General features: G+C 41.6%; 1 protein-coding gene across 1 annotated transcript in view; it reads left to right on the top strand.

Moving 5' to 3' along the window:
- Ddx50 (DExD-box helicase 50) overlaps positions 1-14,202 on the top strand; it is a 34,507-nt gene continuing 20,305 nt past the window's right edge. Inside the window, exons 1-7 of the mRNA XM_076557148.1 lie at positions 1-602; positions 4,634-4,927; positions 7,933-8,008; positions 8,559-8,737; positions 10,802-10,919; positions 11,028-11,213; positions 11,651-11,796. Coding sequence (XP_076413263.1) covers positions 516-602; positions 4,634-4,927; positions 7,933-8,008; positions 8,559-8,737; positions 10,802-10,919; positions 11,028-11,213; positions 11,651-11,796 — 1,086 coding nt within the window. The 5' untranslated portion in view covers positions 1-515. The remainder of the gene's footprint in view (positions 603-4,633; positions 4,928-7,932; positions 8,009-8,558; positions 8,738-10,801; positions 10,920-11,027; positions 11,214-11,650; positions 11,797-14,202) is intronic.

Raw genomic sequence — 14,202 nt, forward strand, 5'->3', positions numbered from 1 at the left:
CGAGGGCTGCAGTTTCCGGCGGCGAATGGCCGGGCGGCGCGTGCCGGCCCTCGAGCGGATGCACGGCGCGTCCGCCCCTCTCCCCGGCCGCCCGTGACGGGGGGCTGCTCGAGCCCTGCAGGGCATGCTGGGAAGGGAGGTGTTCCGAGTGGCGGGGGTTCGGGGGGGAGGGGGAGGCTTGGAATGCTTTCCGTCCTGCGCCCGAGGCGCAAGAGTCCTTCCTGGAGATTGGCCGGTGCCCTGGAGGAACCTGTCACTTGGGGCCGTGGGGCGGGGCCATCGGGCCCTCTCCGCGTTCTCATTGGCGGAGGGGAGGTTGCGGCTTTCCTCCCGCAGAGTTCGGGCTGCTTTTTTTTTTTTTTTTGCTCCCGCCGGGCGGTGCGTGGCCCGGAAGTGACGCACGGCCCTGGCCGGCGGCCGCCCTGCCCCCGCTTCCTTTCACGCTGTCGGTGGCCGTAGGGGGTGGTCGTGGCCACCGCACCCGGCGCGGGAGGTGGCGGCGGCGGCGGCCCGTAATGCCCGGGAAACTCCTCTGGGGGGACATCATGGAGCTCGAGGCACCCTTGGAAGAGCCCGAGAGCCAGAAGAAGGAGAGGCAAAAGGTGCGCTTGCGGCCGGGCCGCGCCTCCCCGCGGGCTGCGCCGGCCTGGGCGGGGAGGGGAGCGGCCCCTGAAGGGGGACGACCTGTCAGTACCGGGCGCGAGCGAGCTTCCCCCTCGCCCTGCTCGGCCCTCTGAGGTCCCGGGGACCAAGCCCCATCGCCACTTCTCCCGGACCTGGAGGAGAACGGACCTAGGCTGCGGCCCGACTTCCGTGGCACTTTCAGCCCGACGTCGGCCTTGGCAGCCTGGATCTCTTCCCGAGAGAGGGGCAGAGTCGAGCTGCCACCGCCGCGCCGATCTGCCCCTTCCCCCTTTCTTCGGCGGCGCGGCCCTTCGTTTGCTTTTTCCAGGGCCTTCGAAGAACGTAATTAAGAAAGATGATGGCTTTGCCTGTGTGTTGCCTCTCTGTCGCGGTGTCGTGTCTGCAGCGGTCTTGGGAAAGGCTATCCTGGGGCTACAGTCCTCCATGATTGGGTAATAGAGGCTCAGGGAATAGGATCACGGCCAGGGTTTCCAGGGTTCGGCTGTGATGGAGTTCGTGGGGGTTGTATCACGAATAGCCCTCACTGTCAGTATTTTCAATCCACAGGTATTTATTGAGCCTAATTTGTGCCAGACTCTTTGCTGAGTACCAAGGAGCTTAAACTAATTAAGTATGCAAAATGGTCCCTGCCCACCAAGGAGCCTGTAGAGGAGTTTCTAGAGGCTCTGCCCCCACCTCCGTCCGAAAAAAAGAAAAGGAAGAAAAAACAAAAATCAAAAAACAAAACAAAACAAAAAAACCCGAAACAGTAGAGGATCTTAAGGTGCTAAGAAAATGCACAGGTAAAATTTTTACTGGAGGCGTTTGACCTGGAGAAAAAAAAAAAAAAAGAGCTGAGGAGGATAGACGTGACTGTGGGAGAGATGAAATTTGATAAAAATATTTATTCTGCAGAGTGCTAGAGCTGAGGGAATACCCTTAGGATTTACCGCGAAGGTAAACTTTGAATAAACTTTAAATTATAGCCAACCAGTCTGGCTTCCTCCCCCCCCCCCCTTGTATGCCACTTCCTAACGGGCATTGAACTGGCATGCCTGGCTGTGCCCAGCATTGAGCTGTATTCCCAACCCCCACTTTTCTGTTTTTGTAGAATAAATTTGGGATTTACATTTTGGTACTTCTGTTTTTTAGTGCTTGGGTTTGAGCTTGATCGCATCCACTGCCCCCTCCCCTTTTTAGCCGTTTTTAAGTGTATAACTTGGTGTCAGTAAGCGTAATAGAACCGTTCAGCTGTCATGACCACCATCCATCTCGCTAACCTTTTCATCCTCCCAAGCTGAAGCTTTTTGCCCCTGAAATATTAACTCCCAAGCCTTTGAATTTTACTGCTGTAGCCACCTGGGGTAGATTCTATATGTAATCCTCAAGCAATTATTTTAATTTTAGTTCCTCTTGAAGAGCTTATTTTTCCTTTCACACCTAAATCTTTCTTCTGTCGATGTCTAGGTAATGTTTTTTTCCCAACCATACCAGCATACAGTAATCTCATCCCTCTTCAAGGTCTTGTTCTACTGTTATCTTTGTGATTAGTGTTTTTTATATGCTTCCTTATAAAGTTAGCTTTTCTTTATATATCCTGAACATCTCCCAAAGGTTCTTGAGGAAAGTGACAGTATCTTTGTGCGTCCTTACATTTCACTATGTTCTTATATGTTGGTAGCATTCACACTGTCAAGTCTCCAGAAATACACTTGTTGATTGCCCATCATGAAAAAGAACTAGAGATTTGGAAATGGACTGAGACATGAACGAGGTTAACGCTTTAAGCTTCATAGTGTAATTAAATTATTGATGCAGATCAGTTTTCAAAGTGTTTTAGTGGTACTATCTCAAGGACAATAGGCATGAAGCTGTGGTTTGAGCCGCAGATTTCAGAGCATTGACCGTAAAATAATCATAAAACATTAGGCCAGGTCTGATAAGATGAAGATAATTCTGGTTTGGATATGTTGAGGTAATGAATTCATATTCTTAGAAAATGAATGATGATAGAGAAGAGTCTGGAAGAGTGTGTTGAAGGCAAAGACTTAAGCTTTGGCTGAGAGTGAGGACAAGAAACGCTGAAGGTTGAGAGCTAAGCGATAAGAAGACCTACAGAGCCATGGAAACAGGAGACAGTGTCGGCCTATTGCTCACTATAGAGTAGTGGAGTTTTCAGCCCTGTGGGATGCTGCAGGGTTTGGACTTGGAGGTGTCACATTGACTTGCTCCATCTTCTTACCAAAGAGCAGCCCTGGAGCAATTCAAACCCCAGGCTGATGCTAATCTTGCTTTTCTATAGGACTTTCTACTTTAGGAAGCTGTGGGCTAGTGCAGTTAATTAAAGATCAAATGATGTAGCACATTTTTTTTAAGGCATTTTCACATATTACTCAGTTTGCTCAGCTGTTTTATGGATGAGAAAATTTTGTTAAAACACTTAAAAAATGGTATCAGAATGGTGAAAGTTTGATGCTTGTAGTTTTTAGTAGAGGGAAGTACTGCTCTCTAATCTTTTCTGAAGCAAGTGATTTGTTTATTTATTTGGCCAAGGGACTCTGAAGGACTAAATTTCCAAATCATTTTTTGTGGTTTGTAAATATTAAAAAACAAAACAAAAAACTTCCCTCTGGTTTGGTATTTTAAAGAAACCTAAAAAAAAGTTTTCTTTTTTAACGTGTATGGGTGTTTTACCTGTGTGTGTGTGTCTGTGTACCACTGCATGCCTGTCCTCTGAGACCACAAGAGGCTGTCACATCCCCTGGAGCTGCCCTGTGGGTGCTGGCAATTGAATCTGAGTACTTTGGAAAAGCAGCCAGTGCTCTTAACCACTGAGCCATCTCTCAGGTCTTAGTTTTGCATTTTAAATTGAAGTTATGGAATTGTGCCTCTGTGTTTGGCTTTTTTGTTAACCTAAACACAGTCTTAATTTCCAGGGTTATAGTCCTTCTATGGAAGTGTAACAATTGGTTTTATATAATATACATTACATAGTTTTGTTTCTCTTTAATCTATCAAAAGTCAAGGAGAACTATGTCTACTAGTAAGTACATACCTGTTCCATGCACTTGGGAGGTGGAAGCAGGAAGGTCAGGTGTTAAAGGCCACCCCGAGCTACATGAGAACCTATCTTAAAACAGAAGAAACAATTCTGGGAGGAAGCATGGTGTGAAAAGAACATAGACTTTCATGTCAGACAGGGCTACATTCCATTCTGTCCTTTCCACCTGCAGAATATCCTTTAGAACGTTGGCAAGTATTTGACCTCTTCAATTCTGTTTCTTTATCTATAAAGTGGCAGCAAAGATAATACAGGTTCACCATCCCTTATCCAAAATCATTGGGCTAGATGTGGTTTGAAATAACTGGAAATCATTAGAAGGGTTGGGGACCTGCAAGCTTAATGTTAAATATGGATAGTCATATTAAATGGGATAAATAAAGACTATATAAGTAGCTTCACATTAGTTGTCAAATTTTGCCATCAAATGAATTCAGCTCAGATAAGGTTTTGTCTCCATATAAGTTACAAAAACACTTTCGGTTTTCAGAGCTTTATGGATTTCGGAATTTCGGATAAGGGATTATGGACCTGTACTTCCCTGATAGGGTTGTTATGAAGATTTAAACAAGATAAGCCGAAAACATTACACAATGATGGGTAGGTACTCAATACATTTTTTTCCCTTTTGGAGATGTTAGTTTTTATTTGTATTTTAATTTATAATTTTGAGACACTTCATTCTTTTCCTGAGGAGGAACTATTTAACTTTCCTAAAAATCTTAGGATGGGATTAGAAATGTTCTAGAGACTGAGTCTTGAAAAGGCAAGAGATGGCATGACAAATTGAAGCAGGTAAGGTACAGACTTCGAATTACTAACCAGTGTGGATTTCTTGCAGGTAGAGTGTTGAGTGTAACTATAGGTTGAGCTTAGCCAGCTGGGGAGTCATACTTGAGCTTTAGTCTTCAAAGGAGAACTTGTCACTGTTTATTTCTTTGTCTACAGAGTGATAGAAGGAAGTCAAGGCACCATTATGAATCAGATGAGAAAACAGAAACAAGAGAAAATGGCGTTACAGATGACCTGGATGCTCCCAAGCCCAAAAAAGCTAAAATAAAAGAGAAGCTAAATGGAGACACGGAAGAAGGACTTAGTAGACTTTCAGATGAGTTCTCCCCGTCTCATAAGTCGAGAAGAAAAGACCTCCCAAACGGAGATGTTGATGCCTACGAGAAAAGGTCAAAGCGAGTGTCATCCTTAGAGAATTCTACTTATAAGTCAAGTGATAGAGTGGAGGAGGTACACATCATATTTACTACCTTGCATATGGTGTTGTCTTTGAAATGTAGGCCGACTTGATCTTTAGGTTCATTAGAATTGATTCTGTACTATTTTCTGCTTAGTGTCTAATGTTCTTATTTGAACCAGAGAACCAGAATAGCTGAAACCTGAGCCTTTTCCTCTTTGGCCCTGTTTCTTTCACTGTATTGTCTTTTCTTTTTAACATTTATTTATTTATTTTGTGTGTGGAGGTGACGTCACTTTCCCTTCTGCTAAATGGGTCCTAAGGATCAAACTCAGGTTGTTAAGCTTGGCAGCAGGTGCCTTTAAACACTGAAACAACTTGCTAGTACCCCACTTCCTTTATTTTATTTTATTTTTTTAAATTTTTTTTTATGTGCATTAGTGTTTTGCCATGGATGTTGAGTCCCCTGCAACTGAAGTTGAGAGCTGCCATGTGGGTGCTGGGAATTGAACCTGGGTGCTCTAGAAGATCAGTCAGTGCTCTTAACCACTGAGCCATCTTTCCAGCCCCTGTTTTGTTTTCTTGAGACAGAGTTTCTCTAGATATTAAATTTGGGGAAGTATAGTAGACATGTTTAGTATAGACTCTTCTCCAAGGCTTACTGTAGTAGTGTTTATTCATTTGTTTGAGATGGGGTCTCATATAGTAGCTCAGGCTAGTCTCAGACTTTCCAGGTGGCTGAGGATGACTTTGGACTCTTTATCCTTTTGACTCTGCCTTCCAAGTGCTGAGATCACAGGTGCATACCACCTGTTTTTGGAGACAGGCTCTCACTCAGTAGCCCTGGCTAGCCTGGAATTCAGAGAGATTCACTTGCCTCTACTTCCTGTGTGCTGGGATTAAAGGTGTGCCCAGCTGTTCTGGCTTTATATCTGCTGAACCTCTTGGCATAGTTACTTTCTTTTTAAAAGAGTTTTTTTTTTCCCTCCCTCTTATATGTATGAATGTCTTTTTTGCATGTATACATATGCACTATGTACATGTCCAGTGCCTACTGAAGCCAGAAGAGGATGTCAGACCCCCTGGAACTGGAGTTTCAGATTGTTGTGAATTGCCTCATGGGTGCTGGGAACTCAACATGTGCCTCCTGAGTGCTGGTATTAAAGGCATGCATCACTGTGCCTGGCCTCTCTTTTTTAATAATAACTTATTACAATCTTTAAATCTGATAATAGCTAACAATTTAAGCCATCCCCATTATTTCTTTCTGCTGTGCTAGGAATCAAACCCTGGTATAGGCACTGAGGTTAATTTATGTGAAACCTTTGGAGGATTGTGGGAAGAGGTAAATCTTTGTATTGCTGTTCTGTATTTTTCCACTTGTAAATTTCTTATTTGCCAAGAAGCACATATGCTAAATTGAGTTCAGTAAGGGCCTACAAATCTGTTTTGCTAGTAGAATGTACAGATTGCTCCTGGCTTTGTTGAAATTTGCCTAATGCAATGTCAACTGTTGATTATTATTTGTGTGTGTGTGTGTGTGTGTGTGTGTGTGTGTGTGTGTGTGTGTGTGTGTATGAGTATGAGTCTATGCCACATGGCTGTGGGTGTCCAGGGAAGCCAGAAGAGGCCATTTAATCCCTTGGGTGTTGGTGAGCCACCTAACATGGGATCTGGGATTTAAACTCAGGTCCTCCGCAAGAACAAAATTTGTTCTTAAGTGCTGAGCTGTATTCAGGCACTGGCTATTTTATTCCTGTCAAATTAGATTTCAGGAATTCTGCTTTTAGGAATTTATGCTAAGGGTATACTGTGTCCAAAACTATATGAATTAAGTATAATGTCGATCATAGCAAAAGTCTAAATAGCCTACATATCTAATAATGGGCCGTTAGTTAAATAGAATATGCTGTCTATGCAGTAGAACACAGTTATTCCTGCTGGTGGCACAGTCCTTTAATCCAAGCCCTTGGGAGGCAGAAGCAGGTGGATCTCTTGAGTTCAAGGCCAGCCTGGTATGCAGAGCTGGTTCCAGGACAACCAAGGCTACACAGAGAAACCCTGTCTCTAAAAACCAAAAACCAAAACAAAATTCAAATTACACAATTATGTGTATATATTTATATAAAAAGACTAATAGTGTGATATACATCAATAGTGGAAATAGCTTTTCCTGGCTCTGCAATCATCCAAACAAGATTGTAGAGGCATCTAGCATATTCCCTTTTAATAAATAAATAAATAAATAAATAAATAAATAAATAAGGGGCCAAAGAGATGGCTTTGTAGTTAAGAGTGCATGCTCCTCTCCTAGAGGACACACGTTCAGGTTTTTTTTTTTTTTTTTTTTTTTTTGAGACAGGGTTTCTCTGTGTAGCTTTGTGCCTTTCCTGGAACTTACTTTGTAGACTAGGCTGGCCTCAAACTCACAGAGATCCACCTTTCTCTGCCTCCCGAGTGCTGGGATTAAAGGAGTGCGCCACCACCACCTGGCTACTCCAGCTCTCTTAATTCCAGGGGACCCAATGCCCTTTCTGGCCTTCTTGGGCACCTGCACACATGTGGCACACACATAGACACATAAATTTAAAATAAAGTTTTTTTAAAAAGACACTAAAGGATGAAAATCTGTTTTTGAAAATACTTTATGGGATTGGGCATGGTGGTGTATGTCTTTAATTCTAACACTTGGGAGGCAAAGGCAGGTGGATCTCTTGAGTTTGAGGCCACCCTGGTCTAATTAGCAAGTTCCACAACAGCCAGGACTACATAGTGAGATTCATGTGTGTGTGTGTGTGTGTGTGTGTGTGTGTGTGTGTGTGTGTGTGTGTGTAAAATAAGCTTGCCATTTATGGAAATGTTTGGCCATGTACAGCTGTAGTCCCATCACTCTTAGAGGTGGGTGCCATCAGAATTAAGGCCGTCCTTTGCTGCATCGCATGATTGAGACCATTCCAGGCTACATGAGACCCTATCTGGGAAGCCCCTCTTTCCCTCCCAAAATGAGTAAAAGTCAATGTAAAATGTAGTTTTTAGAATTTTGTCTTCATTTTGACAGAGTCTAACACGTGAACAAAAGGAAGGAGCCTTCTCTAATTTCTCCATTTCTGAGGAGACCATAAAGCTTCTGAAAGGTACTGTGATTTTTATGTCATTGAATATTTGCTGCTAATTTTATAAAACTCTGGTGACTTTTTTGACCGAAGGAAGAATTTAAAAGATAAATAACCCCCTCTTTTTTTTTTTTTTTTTTTTTTTTTTTTTTTTTTTTTTTGGTTTTTCGAGACAGGGTTTCTCTGTGTAGCTTTGCGCCTTTCCTGGAGCTCACTTGGTAGCCCAGGCTGGCCTCGAACTCACAGAGATCCGCCTGCCTCCGCCTCCCGAGTGCTGGGATTAAAGGCGTGCGCCACCAACGCCCGGCATAACCCCCTCTTTTTAATTGCAGTTATTTCTACATCATTCTTTTTCTTTATTCTGACTTGTTTTAACTGTAAGAGCTACATGTGTTTGTCAAATCAGACCATTTTATTCTAATTCCTGTTTGGGGTAGGAATAACTGTAACCATTACTAGGTCTAGGTAGTGTGTCTTTAGGTAGTCATGGCGAAATAAGGATTGTCATTTTCAAATGAATTTATTTTTTCCTGATTCTAGTCACAAATTTTAATGAAATCTCATTTTACAGGTCGAGGGGTAACATATCTCTTTCCTATTCAAGTTAAAACCTTTGGTCCTGTATATGAAGGAAAAGATTTAATTGCTCAAGCCCGGACAGGAACAGGAAAGACATTCTCTTTTGCCATACCCTTGATTGAAAGGCTCCAAAGAAATCAAGAGACAATTAAAAAAAGCCGCTCACCAAAGGTAACGGTTATTAAGGAAGTAAAAGCTCTTAACATTAATGAGGAAAAAAAAAGTCTTGTTTTTTGTATTTTCTTGGTGCTGGGATCAAACCCAGGGCCTTGTGCATGCTAAGCTCATGCTCCTCCACTGAGCTGTACCCTAAATTCTGAGAGAATTATATTAGTCTCAAAGTCAGCTATACACCTCCCCCATAAGAGTCATTACCCCTTTTTTAAATAAAGCTAAGTTTTGATTTCTAAAGAAAAAATGTGTTGTTTTTCACATAGGGAAATTTCAAGCAAAGCTAAATTACATTGGGTAATGAGCACAAGTGTCCTGTCTCTGGATATATAGACATCTTCCATAACTTTGAGTTACAAAGTCAGTTTTCCTTAGAGAATTATTTTTATTTAGTGTATTTAGTGATTTTTCTCTTTTCATTCCTGACCTTTGCTTACAAATAATGAATTTTCCAATGAGGTATTTACTTGGTGATTCAGTAACTATTCAAAATTATTTCACAGGTTGACTTTTTATGAAGAATATTACACCAGTGATGTTGCTATTATTGGGTACTAGAGCTATGTCTTAATTTATAATTAGTAAAAGGAGTTAACAGAGAACTAGTAGAACTCTAGTCTACAATTTGACCCTTTAGAACCTGTGCACTCTAAGGTTTGTAACAGTGGAGAAGCGAAGTCATCCTAGTGATTTGAACAGGTGCGTTTGTGCTGTCAGGTACTCCTAATGCTGCAAAGTCACACATGTGTGTGTGGGTAGAACGACATCATGGGGGCTGAGGAGCCGCTGTCATACCTATCGGCTGCGTTGGTTTTCCAGGATAAATTGTTTTGCTTTGCTGAAATTAGGGAAAGTTGCAAGTAATGCAGATAGGAAACAGTTGCACCCTACCTTAGTCTGTTAGAAGGCTGTTCCTGAGGTCACAGCTCCACTACTTCGAGCTGTGGGACCTTGGGCAAGACTTCACTGTTACTTAAGTTTAATGTCTATAAAGTTGGAATATTAATGCTGCCTCACCTGTTTTTCATGATAAAATCACTAATTCACTAATCATCACAATCACTAATTCATTCAAAGCATACACACTGAGTATATGAACCATCTTGACTTTGACAAATACTTTTTGAGTTTTGTTCTGTACCAGCTTCTTAAAGTACAGTGAATACAGTGCCTCTCCTGACATAAACTTTGCATTCATTGACCTTACATTTGAGTAGATGAGCTAGACAGTCAGCAGGTAGTGTACAATGTCTGTCTATAGATATATATCTGTATTTTAGGGCAGTAATACAAGTTTAAAGGAGAAGGATTAAAGAGGGACAAGGAAATCATAGAAAGGCTTAGGAACCTCCTTAAGGAAGTCTCTTCTTTTTTTTTTTTTTTTTTTTTTTTTTTTTTTTTTTTTGCTTTTTCGAGACGGTTTCTCTGTGTAGCTTTGCGCCTCTCCTGGAACTAGCTTTGGAGACCAGGCTGGCCTCGAACTCACGGAGATCCGCCTGACTCTGCCTCCCGAGTGCTGGGATTAAAGGCGTGCGCCACCACCGCCCGGCAGGAAGTCTCTTTTATTTTTATTTGTTTTTTGAGATAGGGTCTCATGTAGCCTAGGCTGGCCTTGAGGTCACTATGTAGTTGAGGACAATCTTTTTGCCTCCCAAATGCTAGGATTGTAAGTGTGCATTACCATACCTGCTTTTGTGCAAAGCTAAGGAATGGACACTAGGCCTTGTGTATGCTAAGCACACACTTTACTAATTGAACTATTCCCAACTCAGGAAAGTAACTTTTGAAATCTGATAAAATATGCCGTAGTAAATATAAGCTGTACTTGTTGTTGATATTTATGTTCTCTGCCTCCATACCCCAGGGCTGGAGATTAAACCCAGTTCATGCATGCTAGATGATTATTCTGCCACTAGCAATCTGCCCAGCGCTGTCTTTGAGTGCTTAGGAAGTTAATGTTGAGGTTCTTTCTCTAAATGCATCTTTACAGAAATATCCTTTCAGGTTGAATTTAGATCAGCCTTTAGAAAAGATGTGTCTTTGTTTTTTAAACTTCTTGCTCAGGTACTTGTTTTGGCTCCAACAAGGGAACTGGCAAATCAAGTAGCCAAAGATTTCAAAGATATAACCAGAAAACTCAGTGTGGCGTGTTTTTATGGTGGAACATCCTATCAAAGCCAAAGTGAGTAAATACATACACTAGTCCAAAGCTGTGCTGGTTTTAAATCTAAAGAAGCCATGGGAAAGCGTCTCTCTGATTTTAACAGTCATGCTGGTTTTCCTCTCACAGTTAATCACATTCGGAATGGGATTGACATCCTTGTTGGGACTCCAGGGCGTATCAAAGACCATCTGCAAAGCGGCCGTTTGGACCTTTCAAAGCTGCGCCATGTTGTGCTTGATGAAGTCGATCAGATGTTAGATTTAGGTTTTGCTGACCAAGTTGAAGATATCATTCATGAATCCTACAAAGCTGGTATGTCCTAGTAGAAAAAAGTATGTTAGCAGCTGTTCTTTGATAAAAGCTTGGAAATTTTCATTTCATAATTTTTATTACCTTGTCTCTTGGTATTCTAACAAAATTAAATTTATTTGGTATCTTTTCCCTAAAAAAAGAAACTATCAAAGCATACTCTGAATCATCTCTTGATTATTCTGTAATCATTCCATGTAGATTTACTATTTTATCCATTTCTTGAGTTGTTCTTTCTTACATTCTTTTCTTCCTAGTTTAGTTTTCTTTTGTTTCATTTTGAAAGTTAAACAGATACATTGAGGTTTGTATGTTTTGAAAATTTGCCCCAAGTTTTTAATTTTTCATTGTTTTCTTTTGTAAAGTTTGGGGTGATTTTTAAAAGCTGGCTACATCATGGGACATGAAGAAAACATTTGAATTCTTTTTGTTTGTTTAAGATTCAGAAGACAATCCTCAGACCTTACTTTTTTCTGCAACTTGCCCACAGTGGGTGTACAAAGTTGCAAAAAAATACATGAGATCCAGATATGAGCAGGTTGACCTTGTGGGGAAAATGACTCAGAAAGCTGCGACCACTGTGGAAGTAAGTAGCTTTGCCAGCATGCAGATTTTAGCTTCTAATCGGTGTTTAACGTTTGAGGTTGAATGAAGCTGAATTCAAGCTTGAGGTATCTCCTGAAGCCTCACCTCTTTTCCTGCCCTTAGTAAGACACATGGTAGTGCTGGGGACTGTAGCTTAATGGTAGAGCACTTGTTTAGCATTTGTGAGGCTGTAAGTTCAGTTCCCAGCGCTCATAGTAAAATCAAACATACATTGTATTTCTACAGTCTGAAACCTAGGAGCAGATAGAACAAACAGGAGTGGGGGGTGAACAAGGAAGGCCTAACTTAAAAGCAGCAGTAAAACATGCTGGGATAGAGGCCAGGTGTGACAGTGCATGTGCTGAGGAGACTGAGCCAGGACGATCCTATTAGGTTGAAGTCAGCAGAGGCTACACAGTACAAGTCAGCCTGAACTACGGTGTGACACTGTGAAGAGCTGTCTCAAAAACAGTAACACATCCAAAACAGGAGAGAAGAAAGAAAAGAAGCTAACAGAAGGCAGTTCTTAGTTAATGAGAAAAGAGTATTTATTACTGGGACCAGTAAGATAGTTCAGTGGGTAAAAGGTATCTTTGGCCAAGCCTGATGACCAGAGGAGAGAACTGACTTCTGCAAATTGTCCTCTGACCTCCACACATGCACCATGGTATGCAAAAACATGCAATGCAATAAATGAGTGTAACTAAACAAACTTTCTTGGTTGGTTTTTTGAGACATGGGTTTATCTGTGTAGTCCTAGCTCTCCTGGATCTTGCTCTGTAGACCAGGCTGGCCTTAAACTCAGAGAGCTGCCTGCCTTTGTCTCCTGAGTGCTGGGATTAAAGGCGTGCACTACCACGAAGGACAAAAAAATTACAGAATGCTATGTATAGAATCATAGTATTTAAAAAAAAAAATACAGGATTCTTAGCACCTCAACAAATCAAAAACATGTAATACTCAATGGGTTTTTTTAGGTATTTATAAAGTGTAAGCCCAGAGAATGAATATCAACATGATTATATCTTGAAAAGAGGACATTGGTGTGCTAGATGGTTAGAGGAAGGATGTTCTCAAACATATGCAAAGATTGAATGGTATAACAAATATGTACTATTTTTTAGGCTTTTTAAAATCCCCCTCATATTTGTCACTTTTGCATTTAAAGTATTACCAGCCATGATTTCATTTTCATGTATGGAAGGCTGGCTTCAAATTTCACTTGATAGTAGAAGATGACCTTTAACTTCTGATCCTGTTGCTTTAATGTCCCAAGTGTTGGGATTATTGGCAAATGCCACTACACCTGGTTTCTGTGGCACTGGGGATTGAACCCAGGGCCTCATGCATTCTTCCAACTAAGCTACATCTATTACCCTACCTTGACTTCACCTCTCAAGTCTTGAGAATCTAGGCATTCGTGCAACACTAAGATTGGCTGTTTTTTGTTTAAAGCTTTATTTATTTTTATTTCATATCTATGAGTTTTTGCCTGCATCTGTGTCATTGGATCTCCTGGAACTGGAGTTAGATGGTTGTGAGCTACCGTGTGGGTGCTGGGAACTAAATCAAGGTCCTCTGGTAGAGCAGTATGCTCTCTTAACCACTGAGATCTCCCAGCCTTGTTTTGTTGAGAAGGTGTCTCACCATGTAGCTTTGGTCTGGTCTGGAACCTCCTCTGTAGACTAGGCTGGCCTTGAACTCAGGTTGCCTGCCTCTTCCTCCCTAGTGCTGGATTGAAGATGTGTACTACCTCACCCAGCTGTTTGTTGTTAACAGTGTCTTGCTATGTAGCCCAGGCTGCCCCATGTCTTGTCATCACAATTCTGTTTTGAAATGACTGGAGAGATATCATACCTGATTCCCCCCCCACCTTATATTCTTTGAAAACAAAACAAATTCGTGCTCTATTTAGTCTTCTCTGTTCTTCATTTTTCTGCTGTGTACCCCTGTCATGTTACTTCATATGTTGGTTAAATTGTGGGTTTGATCTGATTCGGGTTTTTTTGTTGTTGTTTTGTTTTTTGAGATATAGAAAGAACAAGATTTTGTCATAGGTGGTATAAATAATTTTTAGTTTTCTTTGTCCTTTTTGAATTACTTTGCATGTAGTTTATAGTTGACATATTACGTTAATTTTTTTAAAGAATAATTTAAGCCAGGGTTGGTGGTGCTTGTCTTTAATTCCATTATTGGTGTGTGTGTGTGTGTGTGTGTGTGTGTGTGTGTGTGTGTGTGTGTGTGTGTGTGTGTGTGTGTGTGGTGGGCATAGGCAGGCAGTTCTAGGCCAGCCAGGCTACTTAGTGAGACCCTGTCAAAATAAAAGAAAAAAGGAGTTGGGGCTGGACAGATGGCTCAGAATTTCTTGGGTACTACATGCACATGGTACCCAGACATACAGGCAAAA

The sequence above is a fragment of the Peromyscus maniculatus genome, chromosome 21 (assembly GCF_049852395.1).
Source record: "Peromyscus maniculatus bairdii isolate BWxNUB_F1_BW_parent chromosome 21, HU_Pman_BW_mat_3.1, whole genome shotgun sequence".
Classification (NCBI taxonomy): Eukaryota; Metazoa; Chordata; class Mammalia; order Rodentia; family Cricetidae; genus Peromyscus; species Peromyscus maniculatus.